Source organism: Leptodactylus fuscus, chromosome 1 (assembly GCF_031893055.1).
Source record: "Leptodactylus fuscus isolate aLepFus1 chromosome 1, aLepFus1.hap2, whole genome shotgun sequence".
NCBI lineage: Eukaryota > Metazoa > Chordata > Amphibia > Anura > Leptodactylidae > Leptodactylus > Leptodactylus fuscus.
In genome coordinates this window covers 338,212,181-338,235,959 of record NC_134265.1, presented here as the reverse complement: position 1 = coordinate 338,235,959, position 23,779 = coordinate 338,212,181, and the positions used below count along the sequence as shown (strand labels likewise).

Here is a 23,779-nt window from a genome sequence, read left to right as displayed (position 1 = left end):
CAGACCAAAACACCCTGTGTGAACCCGGCCTTAATCATTTTGCTTTGCGTTTTCATCACCACCTTCAAGATCTCCTTTTGCTGTCAGTGAAAGGGAACAGTAACATCAAGAAACTAAAATTCACTAGGAAAAGAGTAAGTAATAAATACCTGGTGAATACATGGACTCCATTCTCAGATACTCAATAGCTGCATTATATGTGGATGTGTGTGTGGGGGCACACCATAAGCACGCTGTATTAAAGCACTCTCAAAATCCCAATGAGAGCGCTCTCACAACAAGACCGCAACACACACTCTTCATGGAAAAAGTTGAGCCCTTTAATTATTAAGAACCCTATTTGGAGTCACTTTTACTATTCTATGATAAGTCCTTATGATCCTGTGTACTCCATTAAAGGGACGTTTATAATCTATCCATAAGATAAATTGCTGATCGGCAGGGTTCTGACCACTGAGACCCCCAAGCAATCCTGATAACCTGTAACCTGTTTTGTATGCAGCAGCAAAGGCAAAGGCAGCCACATGACCCTGGTGGATGGAGATGCAACTCCATTCCCATTCACTATGACTGCACTAACAGCCGGATAAAACACGCTCTGTTCTCGGGAATGGTGGGTGTCAGTGGTCAGACCCCTTTAAAGGTGTTCATAATATTGATGACCTATCCTTAGAATTATTCATGCATATCAGATCAATAGGGGTCCAACTCCGCACCCCAGCATTCGACTGCTTGAAAGGGTTGCAGGGCTCAGCCGAGCATTGTGACCCTGTCATTGGTTACACTGCACACTGTCTAGTTAGTAGTGGCCCATGCAAGCAAATGCAATACCCAGCACAGCCACTACTAAGTAGATGCATTTACATAGACCAACCTTAAAAAAATGACTTGGGGTTGGATCCTAACCTATCTGATCTTAACGTCTCCTCTGGGAAATCAGACATATGCTCATACTATTCTGTATTCTGTTACTGGAGGCAGCAGAGAGGCTTCTACCATGTGCAGATGGGCACCTCTGAATCCTTCCATTTCCAGAATACAAACTGCAGTGAGTAGGTAACTTTCCCTGCCCTTTATAAAAAGTAACCCGAAAACGTCTCATAATAAGAATAACTCCAATACATGGTAAAACACTTGGCTCAAAATCAGTCAGTCGGTCATACGCTATTGGGATCAATATCAGAAGTATCTAAAACCAAAACAATAGTAAGATCATTCAGTATGAACAATACTGATCGTGTACATGTAGCCGATTACTTGCTTCACATATGGAAACCTAAAAAGATCACGCTAAAACTTGTAATTCAGACAGAAAGATCCACTCATAAGCACCATATTTTGTTTTAAAAAACAATAAGGGTATGTTAAGATGCTCCAGCGGCCATATGCAGCTAATCCGTGACCATCCATGGAGGCCAATGGCTGAACTATGGTTTTCTAAATGGTTTTCTATATAATGGTTTTCTAAATAAATATGAAGCCATTGGCCCCCTGGGTTGGTGGGGCCTCGGGCACTTGTCAGAGGCACACGGCAAATGCAGTGCACATGGTGAAACGTCCCATAAAACAAACAAGCACTCAACCCGCAACATACTTGTCCGGTTAAAAAGAAAATCGATGAAGAAACACCATTATTTTCTAGGTTGTATGATGCTGGTGTACCAGACACAAGAACATGAATACTACTTCTTTTCAACTCCAATCAACTCGATCACGCTGAACATTCAATGTTACTTCAATGTTACACGGAGAACGCCTGGGGTCTTTTCTTGAAACCTAATTTATAAAAAAAAAAAAAAAATCTTGTCAATATACTCAAAGTTCTTGATATAAGGGGATACATTAAAAAAAAAAAGTATATATTAGAATAAAACATTACTTCTAATTTAAAGGGGTTGTCCAGGATATTTTTTTTGTTACCCACACTCACTTGTCTTCAGTGCTCCTGTGTCTCCTTCCAGGCAGAAGTCCCCGCCGCACGTGACCTCTGAGGCCAATCGGCAGCCTAAGAGGGAGGCGAGGACTTCCAGCAAAAGAAGACATTGGAAAAGCAAGACTGGACTGTGCCAATAGGACAATGGAGCACCGGGAACAGGCAAGTATAATTGGGTGGGTTTGTTTGTTTTTTAAATCCTGGACAACCTATTTAAACATCACTATAGAGACATTGCAGATTGGCCGAAGCAAACGACCACATTGCTCTTCTAGTCTGCCTTTGACTATTACATTCCCTTGATGGAATTTGCACGCAGATCTGTATACATACTCTGTGCCGAAATCAGAGCCAAGTAAGCATTTCTTCCACTTTACAGGAAGGTGGCGCAATATTCATTGGTTACATGGCCTGTTTTCAGCTCAGAATCCTTCACCAGAATGGGACTGAACTGCAATACCAAGCAGTTTATTGGTGGGGGCTCCAGTCCAATACTTATCTAAGGCCGGGGCCCCACAGCCGGAAACGCCGCGATTTGCCCGCAGCGGAGACACTGCGGGAAAAATCGCGGTGTTGTACATTCATTCGTGGTGTTGCACATTCATGCAAATCCCATCCCCACTTTGCAGAAAAGATCGCAGCGCGGACACGTTGCGATTTGCAAAGCCGTTGCAGAGTTAGGCTGTGGAAAAATAGAGTTGCCAGTGCTTTGGCCTCGTGATTCACAGGCTTCTCTAGAAGGTTAGAATTACCTGTAGTCATGATTTGTGAGGAAATCTATAACCGCTGGTTTAATACGAGGAATTCCTCCTTGGCTATGGTTTCCCCTTCCCGTAATCACAAGGAGATGTGGCTTGCCTCCATTCTGCTTGAACTCTGATAAAAAATAATACTTATTGTTACTATGCGTATAAGGAAACATTATAATGACTGCTGGGTTTCATTTTGCAATAAAATGCAATTCATTATTATACATATGAGAAATATTTCACATATTTATTTTTAAGAATTGAAGATTAGAGATGAGCGAGTACTGTTCGGATCAGCCGATCCGAACAGCACACTCCATAGAAATGAATGGATGCACCTGGTACTTCCGCTTTGACGGCGGCTGGCCGCTTAACCCCCCGCGTGCTGGCTAAGTCCATTCATTTCTATGCGAGCGTGCTGTTCGGATCGGCTGATCCGAACAGTACTCGCTCATCTCTATTGAAGATATGTCTTCTAGTTCAGTAAAGTAGATGTATACTTAAATTCTGGCTAAGTAAATAAAAGAAGAAAGAGTAATGATAATATACGTACCATCTGCCTTGTCCTGCAGCACCTTGCGGAAGTGTTTCATTGCTTCATCCACATGGAGTCCATGTAAATCTAATATATTTTCTGGCAATAGATATTCATTAGCCCTTTCGAAGATGTGTACCGCTGCTCTTCGATTCTCCTCTTTCATCTTCTGCCCATACAGATAGCCCTATTGTAAAGCAACGACCATAACAAATATGTCAATGACTTGTATATTGTGCAAAGTAGAAGTTCATTATAATTTAGAGGGAACTGGTCAGGGTGATTTGGGACACTAAACTACCCACAGGTTCTTAAGGACCTAAATTGCCCTGTTATTCAGCTGTCCTTACCAGCATGAGACAAAAAAAAACGAAAATATTTTATACGTACCTGCCATCTGTACTCTCAGCACCTGCACTGTAGGTTCAGTGAGGTCGGGGAAAGTACACCTCAGCTTCAATGTGTATGTGACAGACTTCAGGATGTATTGAAGAGTCACTCCACAGACATCTTTTTACCAGCGATGACCCTGATGTGACTCACTGAGCTCATCTCTATGTAAGTGTAAAGATTAATCTATTTTATTTTTTAAATGTGGCTACAGGTAGCTTTACAAGAGTACTATTTGGGCCCTAAACCTCTGTCCATGTGGTTGGTTTAGTGTTCCAAATTACCCAGACAGGTTCCATTAAAAGAGGACCTTTCATCAATTTGGGCACAGGCAGTTCTATATACTGCTGGTAGGCTGACAGTGTTCTGAATTCAGCGCACTGTCGGCTTTCCCGATCTGTTCCCCGAGTAAAGCGCTATCGGTCCCGGTATCGTTGCTCTTTACAGTCAGAAGGGCGTTCCTGACAGTCAGTCAGGTAGGTCCTTCTTCCCAGCAGCGCCTATCACGCTGTACAGTGTGAGCAGGGAGGAACGCCCCCTCCCCTCCTGATAATACTCATCTATGGACAAGCACTGTGAGCAGAGGGAGGGGGCGTTCCTCTCCGCTCACACTCTACAGCGCGATAGGCGCTGTTGTGGAGAAGGACATACCTGACTGACTGTCAGGAACACCCTTCTGACTGTAAAGAGCTACGGTACCGGCACTGATAGCTCTTTACCCATGGCACAGATTGGGAAAGCCGACAGTGCGCTGAATTCAGCGCACTGTCGGCTTTCCAGCAGTATATAGAACTGCCTGTGCACCGGACCATGAAAGGTCCTCTTTAAGTTCTGCACTTGCTACAACAAACCTGCTGAGCGTAATAAGCGGCTACTTGCTTCATGCCCCTGGTATGGGCTTCGGCTGCTTTCCTGAAGCTCTCCTTCTGCTTCTGATGATAGAGGAAGGCCTCCGCTCTGAAGTCATCATAATTTGGGTACTCCAAGTCCTGGAAGTCACGCTCATTGACTGTTTCTTTATCTGGTCTCAGTTTCTATTGAAATCAATCAAGTAACAATAAATAAAGTAAACATATTCAGTTAGTATACCTGGTTAGGTCACGTTTTGGGTATACTGCACCAATGCAGACCCATGTGTCCCTACGTTACAGACTACAAACACTGTATAGCAGGAGCCTGCCTTCATACTTCCTTCTACTGTTTACTGCATGAAGATTAGACGGTAAGATATTCAAAACGGTCTGCTAACCTTTCATGTCTATGGGGGTTTTGGATGCATTCTGTTCCAATGACACAGAGCAGGATAGGACCATAATCATCTGTGTCAGAAAAGGATGAAGAAGAAGCCTCCATAGACATGAGTGTATAATGGAATGCACTTAGATTTAGAAGTCATTACAAGTATCACCTGAGTGCATTCCTGCAAACTCTACCCCACATCGAAAGCCCACTTGGTCGTGTGCATGGGGCCTAAAGCCGTGAAATGAGTACTGCCGGTGTCAGACTGTGCCCTAAACATCTTTTAAGCAAAAGGAAATGGTACAACCCAGTTGTCAGTTTATTCATAATCTTACTAAACCAGACATGACCGGAGAGGTGACAGGTTCTCTTTACAACTTTGCAAAAAAAAACTTGCCCGCATTAGAGCAATAACGAAAACAATTGCAAACGATATAACCCTTAATGTTCTTTGTGTTTCTTACATTAACCTCTTCATGACTGTGGTATGCGGTTTCATAGGTTTTCTTAAACCTACGTTTCATTTTATACATTTTTTTTTTCAAGAAATAATTCTGGGAAAAAGTATTTTTGTTTTATTAAACTTGTCAATTGCGATTTACTTAAAAACACACATCAGTCATTAAAGGGGGGTTTAACAAATGTCAGACTGGGTTTTTTTCATGTTAAGAAATGTCAGACCACTTCTTTTGTATTTGACCCATTTACTGGAAAGAAAATGCTGACATCAAGCAAAAACTGCAATCTGTTTAAGGTCTTTAACACCAGCACAGACATTATTGCACAATGTTGCGTGTATTATAAATACATACAAATTTCTATATTATTCAATAAATAGTGCAAGGATTTTTTTGGAAACTTTTAATATTAATGGCCTATCTCTGGGACGGAACAACAATCCATGATCATAGGAATCAGACTCCTGTAACCATCTATGAGATGAACGCGGGGGCAGCAGTTTCTCCCTTCATGAGGGAAAGTACACACTGCAGTGGCAGGGCCGGAGACTGAGCTGTAATAGGTGGCAGTTCCATATGCTAGCAGAACAACCTATATGTACTAGAGATGAGCGAACACTATTCGGAACAGCCGTTTCGAATAGGGCGCTCCCATAGAAATGAATGGAAGCAGCCGGCACGCAGACTTTGCCGGCAGCCGGCCGCTTAACTTCCCCGTGTGCCGGCCGCGTCCATTCATTTCTAGGGGAGCGTGCTATTCGAAACGGCTGTTTCCAATAGTGTTCGCTCATCTGTAATATGTACTATACCTTGATAGATAAAACAGTTCTTGCTGAAATATTAGGACCACTTGGCTGGGTTCTGGCTTCTGGGTGTCTAACACATGTGGCCTATCTTTAAAGCATACCTCCATTTATAATCTCAATCCCATCTACACTGTTTTTACATAAGGTACAGTCTCCTTATACATTATACAATCATACACACAGAAGTCTAGGTCTACGTCTTTTTTATTAGTTTCCAGGTTTTAATGGAAGACATGCAACTTACAAGAAAGCCTTGGTTTATTTAAAGTGAACCTGTCAGGAAGTTTATGTTGCCTTAGCCGAGATCAGGATATGAAAAAGTTCGCACTATGTTTACTGTAAATGTTATAGGTACGTCAGACGGTATACCCACGTGTATCACTGTAAGGCCACATACACACGGACCAGTGTGCTTCTGATGTCAGGCCAAGTTTGCAGAGCAGTGCATTGCTCATAGGCTCCCATGTTATACTTACAGTCCTATGAAAAAGTTTGGGCACCCCTATTAATCTTAATCATTTTTAGTTCTAAATATTTTGGTGTTTGCAACAGCCATTTCAGTTTGATATATCTAATAACTGATGGACACAGTAATATTTCAGGATTGAAATGAGGTTTATTGTACTAACAGAAAATGCGCAATATGCATTAAACCAAAATTTGACCGGTGCAAAAATATGGGCACCTCAACAGAAAAGTGACATTAATATTTAGTACATCCTCCTTTTGCAAAGATAACAGCCTCTAGTCGCTTCCTGTAGCTTTTAATCAGTTCCTGGATCCTGGATGAAGGTATTTTGGACCATTTCTTTCTACAAAACAATTCAAGTTCAGTTAAGTTTGATGGTCGCCGAACATGGACAGCCCGCTCTCAAATGATCTGAAAACAAAGATTGTTCAACATAGTTGTTCAGGGGAAGGATACAAAACGTTGTCTCAGAGATTTAACCTGTCAGTTTCCACTGTGAGAGGAACATAGTAAGGAAATGGAAGACCACAGGGACAGTTCTTGTTAAGCCCAGAAGTGGCAGGCCAAGAAAAATATCAGAAAGGCAGAGAAGAAGAATGGTGAGAACAGTCAAGGACAATCCACAGACCACCTCCAAAGAGCTGCAGCATCATCTTGCTGCAGATGGTGTCACTGTGCATCGGTCAACTATACAGCGCACTTTGCACAAATAGAAGCTGTATGGGAGAGTGATGAGAAAGAAGCCGTTTCTGCACGTACGCCACAAATAGAGTTGCCTGAGGTATGAAAAAGCACATTTGGACAAGGCAGCTTCATTTTGGAAACAAAAATTGAGTTGTTTGGTTATAAAAAAAGGCGTTATGCATGGCGTCCAAAAAGAAACAGCATTCCAAGAAAAACACATGCTACCCACTGTAAAATTTGGTGGAGGTTCCATCATGCTTTGGGGCTGTGTGGCCAATGCCGGCATCGGGAATCTTGTTAAAGTTGAGAGTCGCATGGATTCCACTCAGTATCAGCAGATTCTTGAGAATAATGTTCAAGAATCAGTGACGAAGTTGAAGTTACGCCGGAGATGGATATTTCAGCAAGACAATGATCCAAAACACCGCTCCAAATCCTCAGGCATTCATGCAGAGGAACCAGTACAATGTTCTGGAATGGCCATCCCAGTCCCCAGACCTGAATATCATTGAACATCTGTGGGATGATTTGAAGCGGGCTGTCCATGCTCGGCGACCATCTAACTTAACTGAACTTGAATTGTTTGTCCAAAATACCTTTATCCAGGATCCAGGAACTGATTAAAAGCTACAGGAAGCGACTAGAGGCTGTTATCTTTGCAAAAGGAGGATCTACTAAATATTAATGTCACTTTTCTGTTGAGGTGCCCATACTTTTGCACCGGTCAAATTTTGGTTTAATGCATATTGCACATTTTCTGTTAGTACAATAAACCTCATTTCAATCCTGAAATATTACTGTGTCCATCAGTTATTAGATATATCAAACTGAAATGGCTGTTGCAAATACCAAAATATTTAGAACTAAAAATGATTAAGATTAATAGGGGTGCCCAAACTTTTTCATAGGACTGTATATTATGCTCCAAAGTATACTTCTTGATATGTGCTTTTTACTGGATACCTGGGACACAGTCGCCTAAGTACAGGGACCAATGTAATTCTGTAATGTGCAAAGAGTGTGTGTGTGTGTGTGTGTGTGTGTATGTGTGTAATTATATATATATATATATATATATATATATATATATATATATATACATACATACACACACACATACTGTATATGTGTGTAATCTAAATATTTAAATATATAAATATGGGCAAATTTAATACATTGAATTAGTTTTACAAGAGTACCTCATCTGCTCTATGATCAATAAGTGAAGCATACATACCTTTTCCTTGTTTTTTTCCGTCACGTTGGACACTGCTTGCTTGAAACCTTGCGCGATCACATTCTGCACAGGATCAGCCTCCAGGACAGAGCTCATGAACTGCTCAGTCTTCTCTAAAGAATAACTGTGGACCAAAGTAAACCACAACTCACCTTAATACACCCATTATGTTTCATATTTCATATCCACTGGCTAACACGGTACAAAGATATTTTTCTTTATCCATTATATTTTAGCAAGTAATCTTTAATAGCAAACCAATGTTACACGTTGACCAGAACTTTAACTCCTTATGTGTCCAGGGTAGGCTAAACCACAGACCCCAATTCCTCAATTTTTGCATCTCCTTCATAAATGGCTGACAGCCAGGGTCAGGTAATAGCTCCTCTATTTCCTGAAAATGCTGGTGATTGAGATGTTGATGCAAGAGAGGAACAGATCACAAAAAAAACAGGCTTCAATGCCCCAGGATAGAAGAGTCCAAACCAGACCCTTAGATGTCTGAGACAAAATCTTACACTAGGTTCACACAGCTTTCAGCTCTCCATCATTCAGGTCCACATGGGGACCCAAAAGATGGAAAGCCTGTCCACTAAGCCTGTCCACTAAAAAAGTGGTTACCTGTGGACCCCATAGAATATAATGGGGTCTGACGGTTTTATACTCAAACCAAAACAGAGAAAAGACCTCCGTGCAAGACTTTTCTCTCCGTCGAGTCTCCAAAACAGCAGTGAACCTAGTCTTATGAGAACCTTCCACAACTGGTTATGTCTTTATATGACTAAGCTATAACAGAATATAGATCTTCCTTACTTGTTTTCCTCAAAGATATCCAGCAGGAGCTGTGGCTCAACATTAGGGAACAATTCCAAGAGCTGCTTCTCCTTCATTTTCACTGCACAGTTTTTACTTGACACAGACTTCTTCTGCAATAGATAAGACACATTTTATAGAACAGACTTGCTCCCCAGCACAGCCTCACAAAGCATTCAGATTCACCTGGATCTAGGCTCTCTTCTAGTTTTGGCACCCGCAGAGAGAAGCTAAACAATGTCAGGGGTGCTGGGTGTCAGACCACACTGATTAGATATTGATGACTTATCATGAAGCCATCATCTCTTAAACTGAACATATTTGACAGGACAGGTTTTAACTACATCAATCACTTTCATACCGAGTCTTGGTGAGCCTGCAGTGCCATCTCCTCTGCGATGATCTGGCGCAATGAAACTCTCTTTACTCTTGTGTTCCATTGATCCATGAAAGGAAACAGGTCTGTGTCTTTCTGTGACACACCAGACTCTGATTTTTCGGTAACGTTATCCAGGTCTAGAGTATTATCTGGCAAGGGGTCTGCAGAAAATGAAAGACAATTTGTACTAAAAGAGGATATTATAATAAATCTACAACAGAAAGCAACTTAAAGGGGTCCCCCAGGGAGGCTCTCAGTACTAACTTCTTCTAGGTTCTATTGCAGATGAACCAGGAGTCACAAAATCAGAATCAGTGCTCAGCTCCTGAGTCACTTCATCTACTGTCTCGTCTCCCATGTTCACCGCTAGTTACTTGTGTTATGGGGACTGCCTGAATACATTATAATAGTAAAGCCAGCCCCCATAGCACAAGTAAAGCTTACCTTAGTTACATAATAAATATATATACAGACATATATATATATATATATATATATATATATATATATATATCTCTATCTCTTTCTTATAAATTAATAGTACAGATGAATGTATGAAACTTAATATATCCTTATTAAGGAGATCTGTTCCCCTCATCGTGTATTAAGCTGTTCTCCTATTCATGTTTAAAGGGGCTCTATCAGCAAAATCATGCTGATAGAGCCCCACATATGCATGAATAGCCCTTAAAAAGGCTATTCAGGCACCGTAGAAGTTATATAAAACTACCCCCCCAAAACCCCTCCCCCCTTTTTTTTTTTTAAAAAAACCCCCTAAAACAGAATGTGATCAACTTACCTAACGTGCACGCTGGGCGGGCATTCAGGGTGCGCCGATGTCCTCAGGTCTCGTCCTCCTCCGGCGCTCGCGAACTGACATTGCTTAAAAAAAATGGCCTGGGCGCATGCGCAGTAGCCGTAGTAGAAGCCGCATGCTACTGCGCATGTGCCCAGGCCATTTTTTTTAAGCAATGTCAGTTCGCGAGCGCCGGAGGCGGACAGGACCCGAGGACATCGGAGGAAGAGGAGGTGTGGATGAAGAAGACGGCGCACCCTGAATGCCCGCCCAGCGTGCACGTTCAGTAAGTTTATCACATTCTGTTTTAGGGTTTTATTTTAAAACGGGGGGGGTAGTTTAACATAACTTTTACAGTGCCTGAATAGCCTTTTTAAAGGCTATTCACGCATATTTGGGGCTCTATCAGCATGATTTTGTCTACATTAGATCGGTCTCCATATTCAGCCTCACACACAGCGCTATGGAGAAGGGAAAGGTGGAGTAGGCAGCTGCTGTCATCTCTATAATGGATTAATTGCCTTATTCTGTGCACTGATAGCCTCTTATCTACAAGCATAGCAGTGTTAAAAGAGCTACGTGACACACATAGTAGCACTTGGCACAGTTTTGGGCCGGATAGGACAGGATGCTTCTTTTTCCAGCTCGTGGGAAAAAGCAGCATCTTGTTCTAACTCCCATTGGCAACAAAAGCTCACTATGAACACACCTTTAGGAACAAAATGGTAATAGATAGTAAAAGCTTGGTATAGCAGTGCCTCAGTGGAGAGCTGAATATCAGCATAGGAATAGCAGAAGGTGAAATGATTGAATTTGAGACAGATGAGCTTCTGGAGCCATACACTTTAGATAGCAGTCGGCCCTATATATGTGTATGCTCAGGTCAGTACAATGCAAGTGATCTGAATGGTGAAAGGGCAGGACATTACTGATAGGTGCGTCTAGTGAACTAAGCAGAACATGCAGCCTCATGTTATAGAGCATGACAGGTGCAAAGACTGACGTATAGTTTTGAGGGTATAGATATAGCATAACCTTTTTCACGTTTAAGAATTCAGTGGACAGTCTCACTCACTGATACATAGAGACAGCTGTCACTGACCCGACCGTCCACTGGAATCCTAAACAGCAAATTCTTATAAATAAGTTATATTAAAATATATTTTCCCACAAAACTACATATCAATCTGCTCAGCTCTTCCAGCTCTATAACATGAAGCCTTAACTGCACGTTCCCTTTAATTCACTCAAATAAAAAGAATACTTGCCTTGGAAAATGAGCTGATAAGATAAGGCTTCTTGTCTGTGTCTTTCCTGAGGAAGGAAGAAGAAAATAGTTACAATAAAGTTAAAAACACAGATGGGTGAACCGTGACCCGGACAGCCCCGAATTTATAGGGTTGTCCAGGGTATTGTAGCAGGCAAGAAAGTTGATTGCTTATCATTGGTTGGACCCGAGTCCTCCTTCTCTGGTGGAATTGATATCTAGAGTTAATAATACTATTAGGCTGGAGAGGGGAGTATATATACAAAGAAAGGCCCAAACTAAATTTGAAAAAATTTGGGGTGTGTGGTTGGATACATTTGGTCTTCCCTCCCAGTCTCTGATTAGAGATAGATCTCTCACTTCTATTTTATCTGTTTCGTGATCCCTTGAGCGCTATTATTTGCAATGAATGGTAGGATGTTCGGGAGATTTAGTGGGGGGGTCCTAATGGACTTCTCTTTATATGTCGGATTGTGTCTCCAGATTTACTTTGAATTGTTGTGTTGCTGTTGTTTTGTCAATTGTTTGAATTTATGTACAGAACAATTAGTTAATAAAAATGATCTGATTTAAAAAAAAAAAAAAAAAAAAAAAAAAAAAGATGGATGAACCTCTGAAGATTTGTTTTGGGTTTGTGTGATTTGGTCCAAACTAGAAGTCAAATTATTATAATCTGGGGTCTCTTCAGCAAGTAGAAGCCCAGGGAAGACGTTTATATATAACAGTTATAACTCTCCTTCCCATCCTTGTGGTATCTGGAACATGAGGGGCCAACTTCTGTGTGATATCACGCACCCCAAGGTCACGACTAAGGCCTGTGACTGGGTCTCAGTGGTCACAAAGGGCATGCAGACGTCAAGATGCTTGCACTGTACTCCGACTACGCTTGGTATTGCACATCAGCCCTATTTAATAGAATGGGACTGAGCTGCAAATAGACCATGAACGTGATTTCACATGCTTGGGAAGTGGAAGCAGCACCCAGGTATAGAAGTCCTGCAGATCTAATATGGCTTACTTATCCAAAGGAGATTCCATCAGTGTTTTAGTCCAGGAAAACTCCTTTAAATACAGGTAACTTATGTATATGGAATATTTGCAAATTTTTACAAACAACCTTATTAAAGTGGAACCTATCAGCTCCTGAAAGAAGATCTCTCAACACCTCCAACAAGTTCAGCTAACTCGTTTCTTGCGCACCCAGAGGTAGTTTTGCCTGTTCTCTCTCTCTACAACACTCATTACTGCCCCCTTTTACACAACACTGGAGCCAAAATCATAGCTCCTGTCTGAAAACAATCTAAGGCAGGCAGGGTCCCTTTTCACTGAATACTCTCGCTGAAGCCCCAAAATTAGCTCGCCTTTTGAAAGGGGATATTCAAGAAGTAATAAAGCTTACCAGTGCATTCCCTGTACAGGTTAATCTTAATTACTTACTAATGTCTACCCCCAGTTCCCTGCAGCCTTGTTCAATACTTTTGTGGAGGGCAGCTGGGGAGTGCGTAACTCTTCTTCCTGTCTCCTCTGCAGCCACTCTGATTCCAGTCTAATGAGTGAAGCTGCAGCCCAAATCTGCAAGGGAGACAGATAAAGGAGAGTTGTGGCCTCCACTCAAGTGATGAGTAGGACTCCGGGTTGTACATTAGTAATAAAAGTTAACCGATGAAGTAAATGCACTGGAAAAGCTATATTACTCCCTGGATAACCCCTTTAAGGGTTAATATACCAATTCCCATTTATATTAAAAAAATAAATGAATAAAAAAAGAAAACACATGGTTGGAGCTTAACAGTGAAGAGTCTAGTAAATGTACTAACCATAATTGATTCTTTCCACTTCTTATGGATAGATTCAGCCAATTTCAGGTCTATTGGCACAACGCAATCATCAATGGTTAATGAGCCTGGACAGAAAACAAGTAAAATACATTGACAATATTAGACAAATATGTTTCCATTTTAGTTACTTACAGTCACACTTTTGCATCCTTCAGTAGACACAGCTCCACCCATTCTGCTGCAGTTGGAATTTTTTCTCTAGCCCCCGCTATTTCCAAGCAATCACTGTGATTCAGGCACGATTATGTTCTCTATTGTCAGGTGGGTGGTCCCTGTCTTTTTGCTCCAGGCTAGGACCACCCACCAGACATTAGAGAGCATAAATGTCCTTAAAGGGATCCCATCATACAAACCCTTTTTTTCCCGAGTAACACGTCGGAATAGCCTTAAGAAAGGCTATTCTTCTCCGACCTTTTGTTGTCTTCTCTGCGCCGCTGTTCCATAGGAATCCCTGATTCTTGTGTATGCAAATGAGTTCTCTCACAGCACTGGGGGTGGGCCCCAATGTTGCAAGAGAACTATCTTCAGTGCCGCCTCCATCTTCGTCAGCAGCGTCCTCTTCATCCTCTTCTTCCGGCGCAGGTTTCCGACTTCTAGGCTTCGGGCAGAGCAGACTGCGCATGCCCACAGGCCACGAGAAAATGGCCACTTGCACAGTATTATAAGGCTATTCCGACGTGTTAGTTAGAAAAAAAGGGTTTGTATGATAGGATCCCTTTAAACCAACAGAAATAATTGTTCAGGAATGGTGGGGGTTATAGAAAAGTTTCAGTGGAGCGAGTCCATTGAAGGATGAATTGAATTGGAGTTGGTCAAAAGACCTCTAAGGGGGTTGCCACACAGAGTTCCTGGTCGCAGTATTATAGTCACATTCTGGGCTGGGGACATCAGTGCTTTTATTAATGAGCTATTTCTCATTTCTGGACAAAAAAATCTTGATATTACTATGCAATCTGATGGAAAGTCCTCAGATGTGTTGCCCAGCACGGTCAGAAACACTAGATGTAAAACATGTCCTATATCGCAATGTGGTGTACATGACCCACCACTGTTCTTACAAGAAAGCTCACACTCCATAAACAAGTCCAGATTTGTCAGTGGGATACCTGGCTATCTACCGTTACATTAACAGAGATGCTCCATGGCTGAGATAGGTGCATAGACTCAAGAGGAGGTGATCAAAGCAACCCTTGAGCCAGGGTTTTTATACTGACTGCCAGAATTTTTTCCCCTGAAATAGGGCAATTGGCATGAGCCTCATGGGGTTTTTTGCCTTCCCCTGGATCAACACTGTAGGGATTGTAGGGTTATAGGTTGGACTCGATGGACTAATGTCTTTATCCAACCTCATCTACTATGTATATGTAACTCAGTGCCGGGACTTGTACAGATGGCTAGGATGGAGGACCCCAGTCAGAAAGCATGTATTTCTTGCTATTAGCATAGTATATATTAGGTTAGTAAGCAACTATTTCATAGCTCTATAATAATTACCTGGATCAATTCCAACCGGGCCAAACAACTCCGTGAGCTGAAAGGCAAATTCTGGAGGTAAAGCCAATTCCAAATAATTGAACTGCAGGGACTCCTTAGACTGCGACTTAGATTTGCTTTGATTCTGCATTTTCTTTTCCTCTTCAGCCACCACAGGGTCTTCCAAAATCTCTTGCTTTTTATTATTCTCACCCACTAATAGATCAGGATGATGGACATCTGATTTTTTGTCCAGATTTGCATTATTTAACCGAATGTCTTCCGTGTTGCCTTGAATAGTTTTCAATGTGTCACCTCTTGGCAATATATGAAAGGATGAATCGTGTGCACGGGGATGGTCGCTCTCTAAATCTGAAGGCCACATTAGGTCGGAGGCGATGGTGTCAGTTATGGTTTCAGGGTGCAGAAATATTTCTTCAAGTTCTGAAGAAATTCTACTCGGATGACTTAGATTCATTTCATTAGAAGATAAGACGTTGCCATTTTTTAATTCTTCTGCCACAATGAGGGGTAATGCATTGACAAAGGGAGAACATTCAGAATCTTTTAAACTGCCGTTGGTCGACTCTGTTTCCACTTTTCCCAGATCTACATCGGCGATTAGATCTGATTTTTCCTCCGTTATTACAGAAGTGTGATCCTGGGCATTTTCCTTATCTGATTGAGAAGATGATTCTAAGTCTTGCCCTTCCTCATCCTTGTGCATCTTTTCTCCAGAATCAAGAAGCAGGTTTGTTGTCCAATCGATATCTTTACCGCACCTTTCAAAAAAATCCTTCAGTATGTCAAAAGAAAGGGACCTAAAGAGTTTACAAAGAATCTCTAGACTGTCCTGATCTCCTAAACTAATGATATCATCCTCCTCCACGAAGGTGCTCTTATGGTGCATCATCCTGTACGGTATATTCTCCTGGGCATCGGAGCCGCCATCCATTGACTTGGACACGAACCTACTACTTCTTCCGACGAGAATTTTTGCAGAATCTAAAACCTCAACATTCTTCCTCTCTATTCTCCACGCCAATGCAAAATCTTGAGGCTCGGTTTGCGAACATTGACATGGGCGGACGGCGGGCTGCTGACTGCATTCAGACTCCTCATTATTGGATGAGCTGGAACAGTTATTCGTGAAATTCAGGGCTAGTTTGCATTGCCTACAGCTTCGTCTGTGTTGCCTTGGCTTTCTTTTAACCTTTTCATTAACACTTGACGTGCCGTTACTATCCACACCATCAGTACATTCAGCTATATCAAATATCTTATCCATAGCCATGGCTTCAGGGTTGTCGTCTTCCTCAGCACAGCCTTCCTTATCGTGTAGGGTTAATGTGATATTGAACTGATTTTCTAATCCCAATACATTTTCTTCACCATAGTTCACAGTGGATGACTCTATAGCAGGATCTAAATATAGAGCAGCAGCTTCTTGCTCACTAGATCTATTAGCTACCTCTTCAATGGCCTTATCTATTGGTAATGCACCAGTGTCTGCTGTTTTATCATTTTCGCCACTTTTTTGCACAGAAGGATTCTGCTTTTCAGGTCTTGTTCTGGCTTTTCTAGTCCGCGGGGTCCTCTGGCTCATGGTTTGCTCTACAGGCCAGTCTCCGACAAAGCTAAGCAACTCTGGCCTTACATTCGGCAGGGATGACACACTCTCTAAATCTGAGCCCTGCTTATCTAGCTCTGAGTTATCCGCAGTAGCCTCATCACTACCTTGCACCTCATTATCAGTATTAATAGGTTGTACTATATGGTCTTCACCCTCAGTAGGTGTCACATTTGTTATACTTGATTTCGCAATGTCAGGAAGCAATTCCAGGCCATCTTTAGATACTTCTAAACACTTCTGCTCGGCTGGAGAGGCACTATATATATCTTCAATGCTTTCCGATTCAGGGCTTTTAGTAAGAGCTGTTTCTTCTTCTTTCAAAGACTGCGCAACATTAAGCTTCCTAGAAATAAAACATTATTTTAGTTTTATTCTACACATTAGTAAAATACTGTAATACTATACTATACTTACTACTAAACTATAATAATAATAACAATAATAATATATAGTGATAATATATTGTAATAATATACCGTATTTTTCGGACTATAAGACGCAGGTTTTAGAGGAGGAAAATAGGGGAAAAAAATTTTGAAGCAAAAACTGGTAAAATATTTAATATATGGGAGTTGTAGTTTTGCAACAGCTGCAAGGCCACATTGACAGGTGACCCTGCAGCTGTACGGGGATGTATAGGGCGTTTTTTTTGCGGGGCCAGCTGTAATTTTTAGTTATACCATTTTGGGGGATATCTATTGCTTAGATCACCTTGTATTGAAAAAAAACCAGGAGGTGATTTAGAAATTTTATTTATTTCATATTTTTAAAGCTTTTTTTTTTTTTTACTATTTTATTCCCCCCCGGGGGCTTGAACCTGCGGTCACTTGATCGCAAGTCCCATAGACAGCAATACAACTGTATTGCCGTCTATGGGACATTCTGTCTATTAGTATTACGGCTGGTCATAGACCCAGCCGCAATACTAATATGTAGCAATGGTAAATAAAAAACTTTCCAGCGCCAAAAAATATTTAAATAAAACTTGACTTTTACTTCATACAACTAAAATTGTAAATACAACAGGTGGTTGTATTGAATTCAGTTGATTATAGAGATTCTTGTTTGTCACTGCTTAGTGACATCAAAACATATAGGAAATTACAAGGCGATCCCACAGCCAGTTTTGTGAGTGCATTGGAGGAGTTAATCTCTGAAGGTGTGAATTTGGGAGTTATTCCAGAATCTAAGAGTCAATATCTTGTAAATAGATCTCCTACAATACCGATTTTTCACGGTTTGCCTAAAACACACAAACAGATTTTTCCACCCCCATTACGTCCCATCATTGCGGGAATTAACTCCTTCAGTGAAAAAATGGGTGGTTGGCTCGACAGCCTACTTCAACCATTGGTTTGTAAAATACCGGGATTTATAAAAGATTCGAAAGAACTTCTTAAAACATTCTCTGAGGTTTCTTGGGGTGTTGTTGACTCATGGGTATCTTGTGATGTCAATTCACTTTATTCTTGTATTCCCCATGAATTGGCGGTGGCGGCATTGGCTAATCATTTATATCGTTTCAGTACATACACACCGGAACTTTGTGAGTATATTTTACAGGTAACAGATTTTTTATTAAAGCACAATTATTTTATGTTTGATTCACAGTTTTATTTACAGGTGTGTGGGGCCCCTATGGGGTCCCCTTTTTCCCCTTCTCTTGCCAATATCTACATGGCACGTTGGGAGGAACTTTTCATTTTTTCACCTTCCAATCCGTTTTTTTCTAGTTTGCATTGGTATGGGCGCTACATCGACGACATCCTCATTATTTGGAGGGGCGATGTAGCGCCCATACCAATGTTTTTGGATTATGTTAATTTGAATGAGTTTAATTTGTCGTTCACTCTTAATTCTCATCTTAACAAAATTTGTTTTCTTGATTTAGAACTTTTTGGTAATGCCGCCACCGCCAAAATCCAAACTTCGTTATACCGTAAGTCCACCTCCGGTAACACCACATTATTGGCTTCTAGTTGCCACCCACCGCATACTATTAAATCTGTACCGGTAGGGGAATTGACTCGTACCAAACGAGCTTGTTCAGATAATGCGATTTTCAAAGAACAATCGCAGATCACATTAAATAGGCTGAGGGATCGCCAATATCCTATATGGACCCTTAAAAGGGCTGAACAGATAGTTTCTACTAAGGATCGTAATTCTCTTTTAGAGGGTAAGTCTTCTGCAATGAGGAATAGTGATAATAAATCTCTTTTACATTTCTCAACACCATATAGTCCTCAATATAATCAAGTCATTCAAATTATAAAAAGGAACTTACCTATTTTAGAAACCGATCCTATTGTTAAACATATTCTGCAGACATGTGTTAGATTTGTCCCAAGCAGGGGTAGGTCACTAGCGGATCATTTATCACCTAGTCTGTATAGCTCTCAGAATAAACAGGAACCCACGTGGTTGGGAACCGTGGGTTTCTACAAATGTGCATCTATTAGATGTGCGGTTTGTAAATTTTGTAAGAAGACAACGACATTTGGACCTTCAGCTAATAAATCTTTATTTAATATTAGGACCTTCTTAAACTGCAATAGTACTTATGTGATTGAGTGCACCATTTGTGATCTTATTTATGTTGGGTGCACAATCCGCCAAGTTAAAACTAGAATATCTGAACATCTGGCGGATTGTTCAAAATCACAATCTGACAATATGTCAAATGTATCACGTCATTTCATTTCTCACCATAAGGGGGACACCTCATCTTTTGCTTTCTATGCAATTCAACATATTTCAGCGCCGAAGAGAGGTGGTGATCGAAGAAGGCTTCTACTTAAACAGGAAGCCTTCTGGATCTGGAAGCTGAATAACAGGGTACCTGTAGGTTTAAACATTAAACAGGATTTGGCTTTAATTTATTAACATATGTCTCATGTTGCATTGGATCTGGCTCGAATCCATTTGAGTCTACATGGGAGTCCGTGCCGAGACACATCATATGATTCGTCATGTGATTTGCCATCACGTGATCTTCAGTACGCACCACATGATGTAGGCACGTAGTTACACTGAATGTGCATCTTTATATCCGAATGTCTAGTTTCATGCTGCACACATTTTTTCGCATAGTTCGGGTAAGTCTAATATATTCCCTTTTTATGGATCATTGCTTGTTCATTATTAATCAATGCCTTGTCTAAAATGCTTTACTTGTGGTATGGCAATACTTGGGTTTTTGTATCCTTTTAGTATATGTTGGTTGGAATTCAGCCCACATGTGGGTGGAGCTATCTAACTATTTAAGATGCTTTCATTTTTTGAGTAGTAGGCTATGAGTAAGGGGCATGTTTCGTAGCCCCGAAACGCGTAAGCTACTCTTATTTGTATTTCATATGGATCCATTGTATTTACAATTTTAGTTGTATGAAGTAAAAGTCAAGTTTTATTTAAATATTTTTTGGCGCTGGAAAGTTTTTTATTTACCATTGCTACATATCCTCTTCAGTCGGGGATTTATCCGTAGCAGCCAACTCAAGTGTTTTTCCATTCCTTTTCTATATATTTGCTTGGGGTCTGAGCGGTTTTTGGAAAAATAGCAATACTAATATAGCCGTGACAGGCCGGGGAGCCTCATTAGGCTCCCGGCTGTCACCCGAACAGGTCGGCTCCTGCGATATCGCCGCGCAGGAGCCGGCCTACAACTTCAGAGGTACGGGGCCGGTGGGGACCGGCCCCGGGGGAGAAGGGGCCACGGATACTGACCCGGCATCCGCTGTACTAGAGAGGCGGATGCCGGGGAGGGATAGACGCCGGGGCCTGAGCCATCGCTACGATCCTCTGCCCTGCATGAAGCCAGCGGCGGGGGCACGGAGGAGCCCCTGCCGCTGCTGGCTTCATGCAGGGCAGAGGATCGTAGCGATGTCTCAGGCCCCGGCACCTGTAATGGCGTCTATCACTTGCCGGCTTCCGCCTCTCTATTACAGCGGATGCCAGGTGCCACCTTCAGACTATAAGACGCACCCTTCTTTTCCCCAAAAATTTTTTGGGGAAAAAGTGCGTCTTATAGTCCGAAAAATACGGTATATAATATAATATCTAATATATAATATAATAATAATTTATTACATTAATAATAATGATAATATAATAATAATAAAATAATATAACATTAACAATATATTATAAAAATATTATATATATATATATATATATATATATATATATATATATATATATTATTTTATAATATATTATTAATGTTATATTATTTTATTATTATATTTGCATATTATCTGATCAGCTCCAGGCAGTGCTGACACACTGGATGGGAAAACACCTTTAATCCAAATTGGAATTTTGCTACTTTTAAACATACCGGGAAAAGAAAATCTAATTTGTTGTAAAATTCTAAAACAACGACGAAGGTAGCCAGAAGTCATAGAGCTCTCCTCAAGCGGATCATCGGCACCAACAACACACTCATTATATGGCGTCCCAGCGAGCTGCTGAGATTCCAGAACAATCACGGGCACAGCGCAAGGAATGAGTTTACTGGCAGGCCAACTGGACAGCTGCCGAAACGCTGGAGCATGCGGATTATAAATGCCAACAACACACTCATTATATGTGGCTGTTTACGTGAAAAGGGCCCAGATCGTCGATACTAATTATAGAGAAAATAGTCCAAAACATATTTGGGTAAAAAAATCACAATTTTGTTTTATGCAAAAATTTTATTTAAAAATATGTCAAGTTTACAAATTTGTTGAGACTTTTAAGAATTTGTACACTGTTACACCATAACCGTTACAATGATACCAAGAACTCCATATCGACAGTGTGGGCCCTTTTCACATAAACAGCCACATATGGCGTCCCAGCCAGCTGCTGAGATGCCAGAACAATCACAGGCACAGCGTGAGGAACAAGTTCAACAGCAGGACAACTTAAGAGCTGCCGAAACGCCGGAGAAGGAAAACCATCAACGGCAGCAATTTGCTGAATATAGGCGGATCATCGACGCCAACAATATGCAGACGAAGTCATGGGCAGAGGCTAGTAAAGCATATAAGAAAGTAGATCACAGCTGTGGCAGTCGTAGGATACTCATCTATTACCCAGAAAAGAGAGCCTGTTTCTGTAGAGGACTTGGTAGGGCTGTGTATTACATGAATTGAAATGGAAACTGTGAAATACTTCATTGCACCTGTGTTGGTGCCTTTGCAATATAGTTTGAAGACAGAGGTGAGCGAATTTAGGACCCATGTACACATTTATACACAATGTGCACTTACCCGTTTTTTTCATCTGTTTTTCTCTGTGAATTATCAGCATTTTTAGATGCCTTTGGATACGAGAGGTTCAATATAGAATTCACAGTCACACGCTCAAAATTTTCTAGCATTTTTATAATCTTCTCTTTCTTTACACCATGACGGTTACGCCTGGAGAGAGAAATATAGCCATCAATGCAGTATTAAAACAACATTATAAGCCCTCTTACACAAGGGATGAGATAGGGGGAAGAAGCTGTTAGGTACTTGTGGCTTTACTACATTTACTCCTCTGTGGAATAATAATCGCTTGGCTGAATTGACTGTGCTAAGGGGCTTCGAGGGGTGGAGGGATAAGGGTGTCCTGTCCCTTAGTCATATCCTAGATAACGGGATATTTAAGACCTTTGCAGACCTTCAGAGTGATTTTTCTATACCCCAGGTGTGGTTTTATCAGTATCTTCAGCTTCGTCATGCCTTCCATGTTCAGACTAGACGTACCCCCTGACAGTTGGACAACACCCCGCACTGCAACATACTCTTATGGTATCTATTACTAAGGGAATGATATCTGCACTGTACCGACAGTTATTAATGGCCTCCCGGACAAGACTAGGGAAAGGTGGGAGAGGGATGTTGGTGTGGTGGATGAGGAAACATGTGGAGATGTGCTAGCCCTAACCCCTATACTGTCCCCTAGTGAAGCACAGAGACTGTCTCATATTTATCTCTTGCATAGGGTCTATAGGACTCCACAGAGACTGTTCCGTATGCATATCCTTTCTGATGCCAAATCCCCCTGCTGTAGTATGGAACCCGCACATCTCCTGCGGGTGTTGAGAGTTAACCGATTACTGGAGTCAGGTACGGTCCTTGCTTGGCCGGGTGTATTCTATTGCACCCAACAAGAAATTGATTCCAGCCAGGTTGCGTGGAAAGATGCAAATATACTTCTTCTTTATTGTTAAAAAGTTACGAAATCACAGCAGCAAAAGCACAAAACAGGAATGTGGCACATTCCTGTTTTGTGCTTTTGCTGCTGTGATTTCGTAACTTTTTAACAATAAAGAAGAAGTATATTTGCATCTTTCCACGCAACCTGGCTGGAATCAATTTCTTGTTGGATGTATTATCGTTTGGCTCCGGACCGAGGGAGCATTTTTTCCGAGCCGGCCTATAGATCCACGGATCTCAGAGTGGGAAGCGGTATATGGGAGAGTGATTTTCACTACAAGTTGGCTGAGTATAATTTTTCCTTTCCCCTTTTTTCCCTTTTTTCTGTATTCTATTGCACTTCTGCGCTCACCATTAGTTTGCCTCCTAGGTCATTTGGGGGAGAGTGTGGACGCGGAAAGCCCGGAATTTATAGGGTTGTCTAGGGTATTATACCAGGCAAGAAAATTGATTGCTTATCATTGGTTGGACCAGAGTCCTCCTTCTCTAGTGGAATTGATATCTAGAGTTAATAATTAGAGATGAGCGAGTAGTATTCGATTGAGTAGGTATTCGATTGAATACTACGGTATTCGAAATACTCGTACTCGATCAAGTACCACTCGCTATTCGAATGGAAAAGTTCGATGCAGAACCAGCATTGATTGGCCGAATGCTATACAGTCGGCCAATCAACGCTGGTTCTTCTCCTACCTTTAGAAGTCTTCTCCGTGCAGCGTCCCCGCGGCGTCTTCCGGCTCTGAATTCACTCTGCCAGGCATCGGGCCTGGGCAGAGTCGACTGTGTATGCCTGCGCTACAAGAAAATGGCCACTTTGACTGTAAGCGGCCATTTTCTTGTAGTGCGGGCATGCGCAGTCGGCTCTGCCCAGGCCCGATGCTTGGCAGAG

General features: G+C 41.5%; 1 protein-coding gene across 1 annotated transcript in view; it reads right to left on the bottom strand.

Annotated features, from left to right (window-relative positions):
- Positions 1-1,554: 1,554 nt before the first annotated feature.
- Positions 1,555-23,779, bottom strand: part of N4BP2 (NEDD4 binding protein 2) — a 41,002-nt gene continuing 18,777 nt past the window's right edge. Inside the window, exons 7-17 of the mRNA XM_075261399.1 lie at positions 21,958-22,107; positions 15,088-17,042; positions 13,573-13,658; positions 11,757-11,802; positions 9,675-9,853; positions 9,314-9,426; positions 8,501-8,624; positions 4,459-4,641; positions 3,236-3,404; positions 2,686-2,809; positions 1,555-1,776 (exon numbers count right to left, since the gene is read on the bottom strand). Coding sequence (XP_075117500.1) covers positions 1,731-1,776; positions 2,686-2,809; positions 3,236-3,404; positions 4,459-4,641; positions 8,501-8,624; positions 9,314-9,426; positions 9,675-9,853; positions 11,757-11,802; positions 13,573-13,658; positions 15,088-17,042; positions 21,958-22,107 — 3,175 coding nt within the window. The 3' untranslated portion in view covers positions 1,555-1,730. The remainder of the gene's footprint in view (positions 1,777-2,685; positions 2,810-3,235; positions 3,405-4,458; positions 4,642-8,500; positions 8,625-9,313; positions 9,427-9,674; positions 9,854-11,756; positions 11,803-13,572; positions 13,659-15,087; positions 17,043-21,957; positions 22,108-23,779) is intronic.